Genomic DNA, 20,000 nt, shown 5'->3' with positions numbered 1-20,000 from the left:
AGTGAGAAACAATTTGTGCCACCTGAATACAAAAAAGAAGCAAGTCACTGCGATTACAGGAGAGAAAGTGTGTGTGTCTGTGTGTGAAAGTGAGTGTGTGTGTGAGAGAAAGTGTGCGTGTGTGTGTGTGTGTGTGTGTGTGTGTGTGAGAGTGAGTGTGTGTGTGTGTGTGTGTTGCGGCGCAGTGCAGTTGGCACCCTGCATAAATATTTGGCCTTTTCTTTACATCAACATGAAAATTCTACGACGTTTGTTGCTAAAAAGAACAAACTGTTTTGATTGGCCAGGCTGATGAGAATGAAGCTGAAGTGAGGACACACACATCGCGCACACACACACACACACACACACACACACATCGCGCACACACACACACACACATTGCGCACGCACACACATCGCGCACGAACACACACACGCGCAGTCTAAGCAGATAATCACAGAGTGTGTGTTTGTGTGTAGAGAGCCGACAGATCAGACGCGGTGTAAATATACGTCTCAAGTCATTATAATGATATGAACAATAACACACACATGCTGCATTGTGTGTGTGCGTGTGTGTGTGCTTGTGTGTGTGTGTGCGCGTGTGTGTGCGTGTGTGTGAGAGAGATATATGATCCAAGAGGTCATCAAGCACCGCGCTCTTCACATGTCAAACAACTGCGTCCGGCCCCTAAATCCTCTCCTGTTTGTTTATTCTGTTCCACGGTTTAGAGGGTAAGAGAGACCCCCCATCTCACACACTCACACACACACACACACACACACACACACACACACACACAGATTTTGCTGCTAATCCTGAATGAAAGTTAACAGCCACTGGTTAGCACTGTGTGTGTGTAAATGACATCATGCTAACTGGATATTGCAGACTAGCTTCCAGTCCGTGTCATCCTTTGATTTCACTGTTACTGCGCTGGTGAATCTCTCACATGTACAGCACACAGTCGCTAATCAACAGCACACGCTAATGAAGAGAGACACACAGAGAGAAAAACGACAAAAATAAATAAATAAATAAATACAAACTAAACACTCACTACTGTTCTCTCTATCCATCTCTCCGTCTGTGTGTGAGTCTCTGTACTGTGTGTAAATGTTCTTACACTTTAAATGACCTGCAACTCTTAAATCTTACACTGTGTCTGTTCCCAGCTGTGTGTGTGTGTGTGTGTGTGTGTTTAGTATCCGCAGGTGTCAGCAGTTAAAGAGTGAGAAAATGCTAATAAACACTAATCAACAAAGACAAAGCAAAAATAAAGTGTGTGTATGTGTGTGTTTGTGTGTGTGTGTAATTTAGCCGACAGATGTAATGACATGATCGTTCTGCAGACAGACTGTGATGTCATAAAAGAAAAAAGATAAAAAACAAAGAAAGGTTTAATAACTGGAACACATTAGCATCAAAGAGAGACACATTAGAACCATATTACACACACACACACACACACACACACACACACAGAGCATTATAAAGGTTTGGATAATGAAACAATTCTACAAGCATGTGGACTGTACTCTGTGTGTGTGTGTGTGTGTGTGAGAGAGAGAGAGAGAGAGAGAGAGAGTGTGTGTGTGTTTGTGTGTGTGTGTGTGTGTGTGTGTGTGTGTGTAAAAGGCATACTGCATGTACATAAATGTTTACTTATAACTACAGTAGAAATAAAAAGTTTACACACCCCTGTTAAAATGTCAGGTTTTTGTGATGAAAAAAATGAAACTAAGATAAATCATGTGAGAACTTTTTCCCCTCAGTGTGAAATTGCACCATAAAATTAAGTGAAAAACAATCAGAAACAGTTTAGGGAAAAATAGAAAAAAAAATGATACTTATTTTTTGTATAAAAAGTAAAACAAAGTAATTATCATACAGCTGTCATCAATTAAATTATTCTGATTAACCCCAAATAAAGACCAGCTGTTTCTGTAGGAGTTTCTTCACATCTTCTTGGTTTCATCTCACTACTGAAGCCATGTTCTGCAAAGAGCTTATGAAGCCTGTACAGGATCTCACTGTGGAAAGGTGTAGATCAGGAGAGGAGTATAAAAGAATTTCCAAAACATTAGATGAACCATGGAACACCGTGAAGGCCATCATCAACAAGCGGAGAAAATAGAGCACCACAGTGACATCACCAAGAACAGGACGTCCCTCCAAAATTTACAAAATTACAAGACAAAATCTTACCAGGGAGGCTGCCAAGAGACCTACAGCAACATTAAAGGAGCTGCAGGAACATCTGACATGTCTGGGCTCTGGGGTAGGTGGCTAGACGGAACATCCAAGCTCAACTAAATCACCCCAAACCATGTGGCAAAATGTCTTATGGTCTGAAGAGACCAATTCCAAAAGGTATAATAATCCCATAATTCCAAAATTATGTTTGGTGCAAATAAAAAAAGCACATCGCCAAAAGAACACCATCCCCACGGTGAAGCATGGTGGTGGCAGCATCAGCTATAGAGCTGCTTTTCTTCAGCCAGAACTGGGGCTTTTACCAAGGAGGAGGGAATCATGAGTAGCTACAAATACCAGCTGATTTTAGTGCAAAACCTTCAGGTGTCTGCTAGTGAGCTGAAGATGAAAAAGAATTTCACCTTTCAGCACGACTACGACCCAAAGCCCACATCCACATCAACAAACGAACAAGTTCAGCTAAAGAAGATCAGTGTTTCTGAATGGCCGAGCCAGAACCCAGACCTGAACCCAGCTAAACATCTGTGGGGTGACCTGAAGCAGCTGTGGACAGGAAATGCTCTTACAATTTAATGGATCTAGAATGTTTTAGAAAGAAAGAGTGAGAAAATATTGCCAAGTCGAGATGATAGACTCTGAGCCAAAAAGACTGAGTGGTGTAATAAAATCAAAAGCTGCTTCAACAGTGTATTAGTTTAGGGGTGTGTATACTTACGCAACCAGGTTATTGTAAGTTGTTTGTCTTTTTTTCTCTAAACAATTTCTTATTGTTTTTCACTTTATTTGTGTACTTTGCAATTCACATCAAAGGTGAGAAAAGTTCTTACATGATTTATCTTAGTTTCATTCTTTCACTTCACAAAAACCTGAATTTTAACGGGGTGTGTAAACTTTTATATCCACTGTACAGAGTAAATGAACTGCATGACCTGATCACACACACACACACACACACACCCCCCCCCCCCCCCCCACACACACACACACACACACCCACACCCACACACACACACACACACACTGCAGGCATGTGCTGCTACATGAGGCCCATCACAGTGTTTACACCGAATAAACATGTTCTTTTGATGTTTATTTGGTAGAATCATGTTTGGAAACATGTAAATATTCACAGCAGTGGAGTCTTTTACACATGCTAACACACAACGCACCGAACTGCGTAGTAACACACCATAACACACACCAACATGCCATAACACACAACACACCATAAGTATTGTAAGACACTGCAACACATGCCACTGTACTGTAACACACGCCACTGTACTGCAACACACTCCAACGCACTGCAACACACTCCAACGCACTGCAACACACTCCAACGCACTGCAACACACTCCAACACACTGCAACACACTCCAACACACTGCAACACACTCCAACACACTCCAACACACTCCAACACACTGCAACACACTGCAACACACTGCAACACACGCCACTGCACTGTAACACACTCCAACGCACTGCAACACACTGCAACACACTCCAACACACTGCAACACACTGCAACACACTGCAACACACTGCAACACACGCCACTGCACTGTAACACACTCCAACGCACTGCAACACACTGCAACACACTGCAACACACGTCACCGTACTGTAACACGCTCCAACACACGCCATCGCACTGCAACACACGTCACTGTACTGCAACACACGCCACTGCACTGCAACACACGCCACTGCACTGCAACACACGCCACTGCACTGCAACACACGCCACTGCACTGTAACACACGTCACTGCACTGTAACACACGCCACTGCACTGCAACACACGCCACTGCACTGCAACACACGCCACTGCACTGCAACACACGCCACTGCACTGTAACACACGTCACTGCACTGTAACACACGCCACTGCACTGCAACACACGCCACTGCACTGCAACACACGCCACTGCACTGCAACACACGTCACTGCACTGCAACACACGCCACTGCACTGCAACACACGCCACTGCACTGCAACACACGCCACTGCACTGTAACACACGTCACTGCACTGTAACACACGCCACTGTACTGCAACACACGCCACTGCACTGTAACACACGTCACTGTACTGTAACACACACCACTGTACTGCAACACACGGCCCTGCACTGTAACACACGCCACTGCACTGTAACACACGCCACTGTACTGCAACACACTCCAACGCACTGCAACACACTGCAACACACTCCAACACACTGCAACACACGCCACTGCACTGTAACACACTCCAACGCACTGCAACACACTGCAACACACTGCAACACACGTCACCGTACTGTAACACGCTCCAACACACGCCATCGCACTGCAACACACGCCAATGCACTGCAACACACGCCACTGTACTGCAACACACTCCAACGCACGCCACCGTACTGTAACACACGCCACTGTACTGTAACACACTCCAACACACGCCACTGTACAGTAACACACTCCAACACATGCCACTGCACTGTAACACACGCCACTGCACTGTAACACACACCACTGCACTGCAACACACGCCATCGCACTGCAACACACGCCACTGTACTGTAACACACGCCACTGCACTGTAACACACGCCACTGCACTGTAACACACGCCACTGTACTGTAACACACTCCAACACATGCCACTGTACTGCAACACACGCCACTGTACTGTAACACACGCCACTGCACTGTAACACACACCACTGCACTGCAACACACGCCATCGCACTGTAACACACGCCACTGCAATCCAACACACGCCACCGCACTGCAACACACGCCACTGTACTGTAACACACGCCACTGCACTGTAACACACACCACTGCACTGTAACACACACCACTGCACTGCAACACACGCCATCGCACTGTAACACACGCCACTGCAATCCAACACACGCCACCGCACTGCAACACACGCCACTGTACTGTAACACACGCCACCGCACTGCAACACACGCCACTGTACTGTAACACACGCCACCGCACTGCAACACACGCCACTGTACTGTAACACACGCCACTGCACTGCAACACACGCCATCGCACTGCAACACACGCCACTGTACTGTAACACACGCCACTGTACTGTAACACACGCCACCGCACTGCAACACACGCCACTGTACTGTAACACACGCCACTGCACTGCAACACACGCCATCGCACTGCAACACACGCCACTGTACTGTAACACACGCCACTGTACTGTAACACACGCCACTGCACTCCAACACACGCCATCGCACTGCAACACACGCCACTGCATTGTAACACACGCCAACGCACTGCAACACACGCCATCGCACTGCAACACACGCCATCGCACTGCAACACACGCCAACGCACTGCAACACACGCCATCGCACTGCAACACACTCCAACGCACTGCAACACATGCCATCGCACTCCAACACACGCCATCGCACTGTAACAAACAATAACACACTGTAGCACACACTTTATGCACTGGTAAGTAATAAATATAGCTACCTGCTCACAGCCTGAGACTGAAACACACTGACTGAATAAAACATTTGAATTCCAACTGCCAGCTGATGATGTCATAGCGGGAATTAAAACAGCCAACCAATCAGCAGCCTCGCTTCACCTCATTACAGTCCAAACACACACTCAGTATAATCACACACTGTCCTTCTTCCTTGATTCTTTCTTTTTTCCCATCTTTTCTTCTGTTAACTTCTCTACATCCTTCTTCCTTTCACTGCTCTCTCATTCTTCTTTCTGTTCATCTTTTTTATTAATCTTTTCTTTTCAGTCTGTTTCTTAACCTGTAATCTTTCTCTCATGTCTGCGTTCAGCTCTTTTACAGACGCAGTGTTTCTGACAGGAAGTGCAGGTTGTGTAATGCACATTATGGTGATGAGATTGTGAGGTACACTGTGTGTGTGTGTGTGTGTGTGTGAGATGCTGTGTGTGTGATGGTGTGTGTCAGTGTTAGTGCCAGAAGTGTGTCGTTGCAGCTCGCTTTCATCTGGTGTTCAGTTCACACACAATTACAGATTCATTACACTGTTTGTCACTTTATTATATTACTGCGCTACCCGATACACTCATACACTCATCACCATGCTAGCACAGCCACCGCACAATGCTAATCACCAGTGTGTGTGTGTGTGTGTGTGTGTGTGAAGAAACCGACGGTGGCAGATACAGTACAAATATATTTAAGATACCACACACACAAAGTGTGGCTGATGAGCTAAGTGCAGAATGACTGAGAGGCTCAGGATTGCACTCGGAGTTTTAACACATGACCTCACTTCCTGTGTCCTTTGTCCCTGTGCTGTAGGTGTGTATCACATCACTGGCAGATTCCATCTCCATTCCAAGTTTATCACCATTCTGCATGTCTCCATCTCTGCCCTATCTCTGTCCTGTCCCAGTCTCCATCACCACTCTCCAACCGAATCCCCATCTCCATCCGTACCCAACCCCCGTCTCCATCCGTACCCAACCCCCGTCTCCATCCGTACCCAACCCCCGTCTCCATCCGTACCCAATCCCCGTCTCCATCCGTACCCAACCCCCGTCTCCATCCCCGTCCAACCCCCATCTCCATCCCCACATTTCCCCATCTCCATCCGTACCCAACCCCCGTCTCCATCCCCGCCCAACCCCCGTCTCCATCCGTACCCAATCCCCGTCTCCATCCGTACCCAATCCCCGTCTCCATCCGTACCCAATCCCCATCTCCATCCGTACCCAACCCCCGTCTCCATCCCCGCCCAATCCCCATCCCCATCCGTACACAACCCCCATCTCCATCCCCGTCCAACCCCCATCTCCATCCGTACCCAACCCCCATCTCCATCCGTACCCAACCCCCATCTCCATCCCCGTCCAACCCCCATCTCCATCCCCACATTTCCCCCTCTCCATCCCCGCCCAATCCCCATCTCCATCCGTACCCAACCCCCATCTCCATCCCCGCCCAATCCCCATCTCCATCTGTACCCATCCCCCATCTCCATCCCCGCCCAATCCCCGTCACCATCCCCGCTCCATCCCCCATCTCCATCCCCGCCCAATCCCCGTCACCATCCCCGCTCCATCCCCGTCTCCATCCGTACCCAACCCCCATCACCATCCCCACCTTTCCCCCTCTCCATCCCCGCCCACCCCCCATCTCCATCCGTACCCAACCCCTATCTCCATCCCCGCCCAACCTCCATCTCCATCCCCACCTTTCCGCATCTCCATCCCCGCCCAATCCCCATCTCCATCCGTACCCAACCCCCATCTCCATCCGTACCCAACCCCCATCTCCATCCGTACCCAACCCCCATCTCCATCCGTACCCAACCCCCATCTCCATCCCCGTCCAACCCATCTCCATCCCCGCCCAATCCCAATCCCAATCCCCAACTGTGTTAAAGCTGCTTCACCATACTCTACTGTGAGATATGAGGTGTGTGTGTGTGTGTGTGTGTGTTTGTGTGTGTTATCAGAGGGTGTAAAAAAACATTTCTGTGGTGACACAGGAGCTTAGCTCACCACAGAAATGTTTTCAATTCTGTCCTTTTACACTGTGGAACACACACTAATGAGGTCATGTTACTTCCTGTGTGTGTGCGCTGTATTGTTGTTTGCTTTGGCACGTCACACTCCCAGGTGTGATGGTGAAACTGTAGATCTCGCTATCTGAGCCAATCATCACACACCAGCCAAACCCAAGATCTGCCTATCAGATGCCACGGTTCAGCAGGCGAGCAGCCAATCACAGCTCTGGAATGCAGAGACAGTAACACAAGCTCCGTGTGTGTGTGTGTGTGTGTGTGTGTGTGTGTGTGTGTGTGCGTGTGTGTGGTGTTGTTTTCAGAAGAAGATGGATTGCACTCATTTGTTTTTATCAGATAAGCTACCAGATACACTCACTTACTCACTCTCTCACACACACACACACACAGACACACACACACAGACACACACTCTATACCTGAGCGTTTGGAGCGCAGGATGATTTTCTCCTCCGTCTCTCTCTCCACTCTGATCTGTAGGGATGGACAGATGATAGGTTAGAGAGCACTCATAGGTCTGTGTGTGTGTGTGTGTGTGTGTGTGTGTGAGTGTGGGAGAGCCTGGATGATGTTTGAATTTAACTCACTCATGGACCAGCCACAACCTGATCAGTGACATTAACGAACAATGTCTCTCACAAACACACACACACACACACTAAATTCTTAATTGTGATCATGATATTTGTTTTCATTAATTAATCAGACAGACAGATAATGTATTATAGACAGATACACTATATAGGCTAGACAGATAGACAGATATAAACAAACAGAGAAAAACAGAGAGACAGCTGCACTAAACAGGCAGCCAGGTATATCAGACAGACAGACAGACAGGTAGACTATTCAGACAGACAGACAGACAGGTACACTATACAGACAGACAGACACACAGACAGGTACACTATACTGACAGACAGACAGACAGGTACACTATACTGACAGACAGACAGACAGGTACACTATACTGACAGACAGACAGACAGACAGACAGGTACACTATACTGACAGACAGACAGACAGACAGGTACACTATACTGACAGACAGACAGACAGGTACACTATACTGACAGACAGACAGACAGACAGGTACACTATACTGACAGACAGACAGACAGACAGGTACACTATACTGACAGACAGACAGACAGGTACACTATACTGACAGACAGACAGACAGACAGACAGACAGGTACACTATACTGACAGACAGACAGGTACACTATACTGACAGACAGACAGACAGACAGACAGACAGGTACACTATACTGACAGACAGACAGACAGACAGACAGGTACACTATACTGACAGACAGACAGACAGGTACACTATACTGACAGACAGACAGACAGGTACACTATACTGACAGACAGACAGACAGACAGGTACACTATACTGACAGACAGACAGACAGACAGGTACACTATACTGACAGACAGACAGACAGACAGGTACACTATACAGACAGACAGACAGACAGACAGGTACACTATACTGACAGACAGACAGACAGACAGACAGACAGGTACACTATACTGACAGACAGACAGACAGACAGACAGGTACACTATACTGACAGACAGACAGACAGACAGACAGACAGGTACACAGACAGACAGACAGACAGATACACTATACTGACAGACAGACAGACAGACAGGTACACTATACAGGTACACAGGTACACAGGTACACAGACAGACAGACAGACAGATACACTATACTGACAGACAGACAGACAGACAGGTACACTATACAGGTACACAGGTACACAGGTACACAGACAGACAGACAGACAGGTACACTATACTGACAGACAGACAGACAGACAGGTACACTATACTGACAGACAGACAGATAGACAGACAGACAGGTACACTATACTGACAGACAGACAGACAGACAGGTACACTATACTGACAGACAGACAGACAGGTACACTATACTGACAGACAGACAGACAGGTACACTATACTGACAGACAGACAGACAGACAGGTACACTATACTGACAGACAGACAGACAGACAGGTACACTATACTGACAGACAGACAGACAGACACACTATACTGACAGACAGACAGACAGACAGGTACACTATACTGACAGACAGACAGACAGACAGGTACACTATACAGACAGACAGACAGACAGACAGGTACACTATACTGACAGACAGACAGACAGACAGACAGGTACACTATACTGACAGACAGACAGACAGACAGGTACACTATACTGACAGACAGACAGACAGACAGACAGGTACACAGACAGACAGACAGACAGATACACTATACTGACAGACAGACAGACAGACAGGTACACTATACAGGTACACAGGTACACAGGTACACAGACAGACAGACAGACAGGTACACTATACTGACAGACAGACAGACAGACAGGTACACTATACTGACAGACAGACAGATAGACAGACAGACAGGTACACTATACTGACAGACAGACAGACAGACAGGTACACTATACTGACAGACAGACAGACAGACAGGTACACTATACTGACAGACAGACAGACAGGTACACTATACTGACAGACAGACAGACAGACAGACAGGTACACTATACTGACAGACAGACAGACAGACAGACAGACAGGTACACTATACAGGTACACAGGTACACAGACAGACAGACAGACAGATACACTATACTGACAGACAGACAGACAGACAGGTACACTATACAGGTACACAGGTACACAGACAGACAGACAGACAGGTACACTATACTGACAGACAGACAGACAGACAGACAGGTACACTATACTGACAGACAGACAGACAGACAGGTACACTATACTGACAGACAGACAGACAGACAGGTACACTATACTGACAGACAGACAGACAGGTACACTATACTGACAGACAGACAGACAGACAGGTACACTATACAGGTACACAGGTACACAGACAGACAGGTACACTATACTGACAGACAGACAGACAGACAGACAGGTACACTATACTGACAGACAGACAGACAGACAGACAGGTACACTATACTGACAGACAGACAGACAGACAGGTACACTATACTGACAGACAGACAGACAGGTACACTATACTGACAGACAGACAGACAGACAGGTACACTATACAGGTACACAGGTACACAGACAGACAGGTACACTATACTGACAGACAGACAGACAGACAGGTACACTATACTGACAGACAGACAGACAGACAGACAGGTACACTATACTGACAGACAGACAGACAGACAGACAGACAGGTACACTATACTGACAGACAGACAGACAGACAGACAGACAGGTACACTATACTGACAGACAGACAGACAGACAGGTACACTATACTGACAGACAGACAGACAGACAGACAGGTACACTATACTGACAGACAGACAGACAGACAGACAGACAGGTACACTATACTGACAGACAGACAGACAGACAGGTACACTATACAGGTACACAGACAGACAGACAGACAGACAGACAGACAGGTACACAGACAGACAGACAGACTAGGTACACTGACAGGCATGAAGTTTTTCAATATGGCGGAACGTTAGCTGTGTTAGCAGTCGATGCTAAAAATAATCACACCATCAGTTTAGTCATAAGAAGTTTTTGTCTCAGTAATTTTCCGATGTCTCTGAGGTAAACGCTGATGTTCTGGATGTTTCTGCGTCTTTACACTGTCTGTAGAAAAGAGTGAACGGCTACATGCTAACTGGCTAAATTACTCACCTCAGTCATTCGCTAGCTTCTGCTCCGTGTCCAAGTTTATCAGTTGCTTAGCAACAGAGCTCTCACCATGTGACATCAATCTGTATTTCTAAATTATCTGATCAATAATTGTGAATCTTAGCATTTTAGTTGTTGTCATGGACATCTACTCTACTCTAAATATTTGTGTGTGTGTGTGTGTGTGTGAGAGTGTGTGTGGTCTGTGCTAACGGTAGCCGCTGAGTGGAGAGGTTAATGGACTGAAGGAAAAATAAACATCTTCATTATCGTGTGTGTGTGTGTGTGTGAGTGTGTGTGTGTGTCTCAAGAATTTTACAAGTTCACAACCTCCTGCACATTCACACACACACACACACACACACACACACACACACACACACAGAAACTAGAAGGTGATAGCATGACTATTACGTTTCACTGTGTGTGTTAGCATTTTAGCACTCCTGTCCCTTTAATGATAGTCATTAGGAATCTGACTTGATAAACCTCCTGAGATGCTCCGCCCCTGTATCATAGACACTGTGTCATAAACTGAAAAATAATCTAATCACTAAAAATATCTTACTGTGGATTAAAAAGCTAGCTAAAGTGTATTAACATGCTAGTAGATAAGCTAGCTCATGCTACAACATTGGGCTTTTGTTAAAAATATTTTGGCTAAGTGTAAATAGTTAGCTTCAGAGATAGCTACCACCCTCTATAAAATAAACTAGTCAGAAATATTAGCATTTGAGACAACCATTACTCCTAACTCACTAAAGTTCAAAGGTCAAACTTGTGGCTTTATTTCCTAAAGTGATTAAAACACTTTAAGAAAACATACAGACGCTTGACATTTGTTCCCGAAACACAAACACACAGGTCACGTCGCCGCGCTGTCAGACTCGCAGTGATAAACACAGAATGTTCCAGAAGGCTGGAGTAAACAGTGTCAACCCTGATTAGTGTGTTAGCGACAGTTTAACAAATCTGGACCAACCACAACGCAGCACGCTGACCGCACGCTCACAGCTGATTGGTCCAGAAGAGCCGGGTTCCTCCAGATACTACACACACACACACACACACACACACACGTATGCTATCTTTCATGACAATGTTGTTGTTTCCCAATATAGAAGAATGTTAGTTGTGTTATGCTAGTTGGTTTATGCTAAATATCACAATAGTGCGATGTTAGTTTTCTTTTCCAGTAATTTCCCAACACATCTGAGGTAAATGTTGATGTTCTGGATGTTTCTGTCTCGTTTCCATGGTTACTATGTCTTTACCCTGTCTGTATAAAACACTTCACTGCTACATCATTAGCCTCATTTCCAGTAACAGTAGAGGGTTTTACAGCATCCGTATTTCCCAGTTGCCTAGCAACAGCACTGTCACAGCTTGAACGGTGAGTGTATCATGTGTTCGCTCTCCCACGTGGAAAACACGGCTTCATCGCCGCTCTGTTTGAAAAACTGAGCCGTGTTTGTGTCTAAACTGAGACGCGAACGAGTGATGGTGAGTAAACAAATGTCACGCTAACACAGCGCACTAGCAGTGACGAAGCCGAATCCCAGACAAGACACAACCGAGATTCATTTACACCTCAAACACTGACCAGCTGAGGAGCAGCTGACGAGCTGACAAGTGAGATCATCCGAGGATCTGACCAACGAGAGCAGCTGAGGATCTGACCAACGAGATCATTCGAGGATCTGACCAACGAGATCATTCGAGGATCTGACCAACGAAAGCAGCTGAGGATCTGACCAACGAGATCAGCCGGGGATCTGACCAATGAGAGCAGCTGCAGGTAATCATGGAGCCGTTACAATAAAACGCAATAAACGATCCAGCTATTAGCGTAACGTGAGATCGGCTCCACAACGCCGCGGTTTGAGAGTGTGTTTGACATCAGTTTTAGCATGTTCTCACCTCATCACACACACTCGGACAGCTGGGTCTGCAGTCTCTCATCCACACACATGGAGCACATGTGGTGTTCGACCCTGGACCAGACACACACACACACACACTACAGATGCTAATACTGCTGAACTCTGATTAGCCTCCTATCTGAATCTGCACTATGATAATTGTTCAACCCAAACACGGCTGTTTCTGATTAAAGAACCATTTCAGCAATTATGGGCATTTCCAACCATTCCCGGTGTCCCCTTCATTCCCGGCGCGCCCTCATTCCAAGTGCCCCCTTCATTCCCCGTGTCCCCTTCATTCCCGGTGCTCCCTCATTCCCAGTGCCCCCTTCATTCCCCGTGTCCCCTTCATTCCCCGTGTCCCCTTCATTCCCAGTGCCCCCTTCATTCCCCGTGTCCCCTTCATTCCCCGTGTCCCCTTCATTCCCAGTGCCCCCTTCATTCCCCGTGTCCCCTTCATTCCCAGTGTCCCCTTCATTCCCGGTGCTCCCTCATTCCCGGTGTCCCCTTCATTCCCGGTGTCCCCTTCATGCCTGGCATTTCTAGTGTCCTCTCGTTTTCATTGTTGTAAGTGTTGCCTCAGCTCTTGTTTTCCTTGTTTTAAGGTTCTCCAGTGTTCCTCTTCTTTTCATGTTCTCCTTTTCCTGGTGATCCGATCTTCCCATTTTTCCCCCATTTCTCCTCAAGTGTACCCCTGTTTCTGTCCTTCTGAGTGCTTCAGCACTTCCATTGTTCCCGGTGTTCCCTTTTTTCCATTGTTCAGTGGTTACGGCTCTAGGTTACTGATCAGAAGGTTGGGGCTGCCACTATTGGGCCCTTGAGCGAGGCCCGTAACCCTCTGTGCTCCAGAGGGCCGTATCACGTCTGACCCCAGCTTCCATAGAAGCTTCCCAAAGAAGCTGGGATATATGTAAAGAATTACGCTGTGCTATGTATATGTGACAAATACAGGCTTTCTTCTTCTACTGAGCATTCCCAGTGTATCCAGCATTCCCTGGCTTCTGGTCTTCCCAGTCTTCCTTCATTTTTGTTGTTCCTGATATTCCTTTGTTTTCAGAATTCCTTTGTTTTATTGTTTCTGGCACTCCCTCGTTTTCAGACTCTCCCGTGTTCCCTCGTATCCAGTGTTTTTCCTTGGCGTTCCTTTTATTTTCAGTCTTCCCGCTGTACCCTCGGATACGCCGTGTTCTTTGTATTCCTTTCTTTTCACGGTTCCCTAATTACCACCGCTAGCACAGAGCTTTCAGCGCTCACGTTATGCATTCTAAAAATAAATACTACGCTGTGACCCCTGCCTCCTATCACACACTGTACATAAATTAAAATCAACAGGTTTATCTAGAACACACTATGTGTCAATCACTGAAATGACATTTTTGTCATTTTTAAGCGCAGCGTATAAACACGACTGTGACTCGATGACATCAGCCGCGCTGTTTGGCCTCTGTGTTTGTATATTTGTTCATGTTACCCAGAAATCTGCACGGAAACACACACAATTCTGCAACATGTTCTTCGAGTTTCAGGACTTCCATAACGCTGTATGTGTGTGTGTGTGTGTGTGTGTGTGTGTGTGTACACGCGTGCGTGCATAGGATGCAAACCGAGACGACTTCAAACAGAAACTCTTGGCATGTTTAGCAAACGATTTTCAGACAGAATGTACCGCTCAGGACTGGGGTTCCCTCCCTCCTACTCACTCCGTCTTTCTCTCCATCTACGATACTCTTTCTTTCTGTCTCTCTCACTCTCTTTTTGTGACTGTTTATCTCATTCTCTCTCTCTCTCGCTGTCTTTCTCTTTTTCTATCTATCTCTGTCTCAGTTTAATTTTTCATGTCTGTCTTAACTGTCTGTCTCTCTTTCTCCTTTTACATCTTTATCTTTTTCTTCCTGTCTCTGTCTCACTTGGACTTTTTCGCTCATATTTTCACAGTGAGTCACCAGGTCTCCAAACCGAGGAAAGTAATATTGAAAACCTTATTCTAACACACACACACACACACACACACACACACTGGTCTTAAAAGGAATTAGGGAGTTGTGTAACTATTCCAGCACACTGACATTAGCAAGGCCTGAAATTATGTAAAACATCACAGGAGCAAATCTGGTCTTGAGCTGGAACGAATCTCTCCCTCACCCCATAAACTGAAAGTTTAATTCCAGCGCTGATCCATCACTGCCCTCACTATCAGCTTCTCAACACATCTTAATTAAACCTCTGCTTCAGATCCCATCATACTCTTCACTGGAGAGGAGGAGATCTTCAGTACAGACATTCCAGACTTTCTCGGACACAGCAAGATGCGTTCGTGGAATTTTTCCCTCATAAACTGGCAGCGACGGGAAGATATCCCCTAACACACCCACACGGACTCGGAGGAATGCTGGGTAATTAGCTGATTGGTTGGATCAGGTGTATTAAAGCAAGTAGAATACTGAGAGTAGGGTTACTCCAGGACTAGGACTGGGAACTATTAAGGTAGGAGAAGAGGGGAGGCTCTGTCGAGACGGGGCATTTCATCCGGACATGTCCACCAAAAACCTGAAGGAATACGACCCTAGAATAAACGCCCTGGGTGTGTTCTTTACCTGATTTACTGTATCCATCAAAACTTGATGAGTTGAGCTGAGTAAATGAAGATTACCGCTCTTATGTACTGATACAGGATTTTTTTACGTTCAGTAGCTCAGAGTCTTAGCCATGGTTAAGTGTGGACCTGTAAACATACCAGTTTCAGCACAAGCACCTGTAGCTGCAGGAGTGTGTTTAGTAGGAGCAAAAAAATGCCAACTTCATTAAAGTCACTCCCAGGACTTCACTTAAAAATCCCTGTTAATCTGTTTCCCAGCCGGATGGTTAAACAGGATCTGGAGAAGACGTAGCTATGCTGCAGTGCTGTGAGGTGATCAGGGATCTGATCCACTCTGTCAGGAGAGACAGATCCACATCAGCCATCTCTCCGTCTCACTCCTCCACCCTGATCTCCAGCTCTGTCTCTCCCCAAACATCTGTGCCATTGTGTAGACTCCTGAACGTTCACGTCACGTCTTTGATCCCTTTATGTTACTCATGAATCCCTTCAAACAGCGACTGACCGAGTGTCGGTTCCCCGCAGCGCGTTTCTGCTTAAAGACCGCTTCATAAGACGAAACCAAAAGATATGAATTTATAAATAAAGGAGGTCTGTACTGCCTGGATGACGTTAATAAGCGGCGGCGCGATAGGTTAACTGATGTATGCAATAGATTATGTTTATGGATCTGTGTTCTCTTGCAGAAGCTCTAACACACACACACACATTTTGGCTGCCTTGGTTCCCAGTAATTTCACACCATAGTTGCATTCCTCAATCTGGCTTTAAAGAACAAACCTGAAACACACACACCATCTGGGTCTTTCATGAAGAGAGAGCGACACACACACACACACACTGCTGGAAGGTGTTCAAGGATAGCTGAGGGATCTTTTTCTCCTGATGTTTTTAATGGCTTCATTACACTCCTCCCTCTGATTCTGTCGTTCTTTTGAAGGCGCAGATTCCGAACAAATGAGGGCGAAAGGACAAAACCTGCTGTAAAGTTTTTACAACACACACACTCACACTCACACACACACACACACACACACACACACACACACACACATGGACGAGTGCCTAACAATCACAGGCAGGATTCAATGACCTCATTAAAAAGGTCAGAGAAAAACAAAGAAAAAAGGATATAAAGAAAAAAAAAGAGATGAGAGAAATATAATAAACGAGAAGTAAAGAGAGATGAGGAGAAAGACCTCGAGTTAGAGAGAGAGAGAGAGAGAGAGAGAAAGTGGAAGAACAGATAAACGGAGAGAAAGTTGATCAGTCGTTTGTCGGCCTGAGAGAGGGGACCATGTGAGAATGCGTCTCACACCTGACTGTAATTTGGCACCTTCTCTCCTCCACCTGCTCCTTCGTTCTTTTCTCTCCACTCTGTTTTTCGTTTGTTTTTCCTCGCTCCCTCACTCGGTTGCCCGGTGCTGAGAGCTGCAGTACGACGCCAATTTGGGACAAACCGCAAAACCCACATCAAATACACAGAGAGAGAGTGAGTTTACACATCTGTTTAACAGCCTGACTAACACACACTCAAACACATCCATCCATCCATCACAGAGAGAGAGAGAGCGAGAGAGAGAGAGAGAGAATCATGTAAAACCCTGAGAACATTCTCTAATCGAAACCAGTCAACCATAACAACCTCCACACACACACACACACACACACACACACACACACGCTCCATCACTCATTTTCTTTTAATATCAGCCTTAGAACGTAAGCCAACACAAACACACACAAATGAGTGCGCGCACACACACACACACACACACACAGTTTCTTTCAATATCAAGTCTCATAAGGCATCACTAACACTTTTTTAAATATATATATATATATGTTTATTATTATTGTTTTATACCATGCCATGTGTCGTCCATATGGAACATACTGGGCCTGACAGTCTCAGATGCCACGCCCCCTTTACTGTACAGGGGCGTGGTCTCTGTGCACATCAAAGTCAAGCACCAATAGACATAAGAACAAGAGAGAACCTGAGGCCCATGCTCCTAAAAGTTATTAGCACACTTCTTCACTTTACTTGGAATGTTCTCTGATAGAAAGACCCACTGTTGTAGGGTTCTACTTAGAACGTTTAGGGGTTCCTCCAGAGGAACAAGCTGAAAAACTCAGGATCCTGGATGCTCCTGCCATCCTGAGGCCCAAAAGCTCCTCCTCCTACCATCCTGAGGCCCACAAGCAGCTCCTCCTACCATCCTGAGAACCACAAGCTCCTCCTCCTACCATCCTGAGAACCACAAGCTCCTCCTCCTCCCATCCTGAGAACCACAAGCTCCTCCTCCTACCATCCTGAGAACCACAACCTCCTCCTCCTCCCATCCTGAGAACCACAAGCTCCTCCTCCTACCATCCTGAGAACCACAAGCTCCTCCTCCTTCCATCGTGAGGCCCACAAGCTCCTCCTCCTACTTCTTCTGGTCATCCTCAATCTTTGATTGATGGTAACTACAGCTTCATCATCTTCATCACATCTACAGGACTGGTCCAACCACGTAGCCTAGAAGGTGTGTTACATCACCTCAGTCTGACTACAGGAGATTTCCTTCAACATGACCGAGCTGATCAAAACCTCTCCAATGCTGAACTTCTCAATCATCACCACCTTCAACACGTCTCATCATACCAACCAACAGGTCCTGCTGCAATTTCCTTCTTGCTGGTCCCACCTGTTTCATAACCTCCTGAAGTTCTCCGGAATGTTCCTCTCCTGCTGAGGTCACTTCACTGGCTTTCTGTTGCAGCAAAAGTCTAACTCAGAACTTTTCTCATCTTCACATTCCAGCTGTCAAAGTGCTGCACCTCATCATCTACAATCAGAACTACACCTCCTGCTCGCTGTCATCGGGTCATCAGGTCATCATCGATCAGTGACTGTAACGCGTTCTGACAGCGAAGCCGACGCTCAGCGCCGCACGTGTCTTCAGAGACACTTTCCGTGGACGTCTGTCTTCCAGTGCTGGTTCTTCAAGCTAACAGGAAACTCTGCTTCATCTGACACCGTAAACGTCTCCGTAAAAGAGGATATTTACAGGATTAATGAGCTGCATCTGCACCTCAAGAACCTGAGCTGAAGACTGTTTGGTTCTGTGTCTGTGTGCTTGGAGGAAAACAACTTTCACTCGTTTATCTTCAGTAAGCACTTTATCCTGGTCAGGGAGGCGGAGGAACCGGAGTCTATCCCGGGAACGCTGAGTGTGAGACGGGAATACACTCTGGAAGCAATGTTAGTCTATCACGCACACACACACACACACACACACACACACACACACCTAGAGAGTAATTTAGCGACGCCAGTCCACCTACCTGCATGTTTTTTGGGAGGAAACCGGAGGAAACCCACACGACCCTCGGGATCGAACCGGGAACCGCGATGCTTTGAGGATACGACGCTACACGCTGTACACAACATGCTGCTGGAAATATTCTCTCTTTTTATTTTTGTTTTTGGAAAGTGAAATGAATCTTTCATAACTTTTTTATAAGATGTGCACTTGTTTATTTTCCTGTGTGTGTAAACGCAGACGCGTACTGGAAAACATTCTGAAGCTCACTGCCAGAAAAGTGTACACAAGAGAAGCTGTGAAGGCTGTGGGCGGAGCCTCTGACACTGAGACTAGTCCTGTTATAAGACTCACGTCACTGACGTGGACGCTTACAAACTATTTTTGATTTATTAACCTTTTAAAAGTAAAAAAACATGATTTTGTTAGCAGAATTAACATCGTGTCACGTGGAGTATTTGTGAAAACCGTGTCTGAGGATCATGACATATTCCTGCAGTGTTACTGTGCACGAGTGTGACAAGCTCCAGCTCCTCTATGGTTTGTTTGACTTTACACAAACACACTGGCTCTGCAATGTGTATCACAGATTAGTAGGAACACACACCCACACACACACACACACTCGCACCCACACACACACACACCCACACACACACACACACCCACACACACACA

At 46.4% G+C, this 20,000-nt stretch overlaps 1 protein-coding gene across 4 annotated transcripts in view; it reads right to left on the bottom strand.

Annotated features, from left to right (window-relative positions):
- eda (ectodysplasin A) overlaps positions 1–20,000 on the bottom strand; it is a 29,456-nt gene that overhangs the window by 4,597 nt on the left and 4,859 nt on the right. For all 4 annotated transcript variants that reach the window (XM_053230649.1, XM_053230647.1, XM_053230648.1 and 1 more), the window contains exon 2: positions 8,167–8,221. In XM_053230649.1, the coding sequence (XP_053086624.1) occupies positions 8,167–8,221 (55 nt within the window). The remainder of the gene's footprint in view (positions 1–8,166; positions 8,222–20,000) is intronic.

The sequence above is a fragment of the Pangasianodon hypophthalmus genome, chromosome 27 (genome assembly GCF_027358585.1).
Source record: "Pangasianodon hypophthalmus isolate fPanHyp1 chromosome 27, fPanHyp1.pri, whole genome shotgun sequence".
Classification (NCBI taxonomy): Eukaryota; Metazoa; Chordata; class Actinopteri; order Siluriformes; family Pangasiidae; genus Pangasianodon; species Pangasianodon hypophthalmus.
The sequence above is the reverse complement of the archived record's forward strand: the minus strand, read 5'-3'. Positions and strand labels throughout refer to the sequence as shown.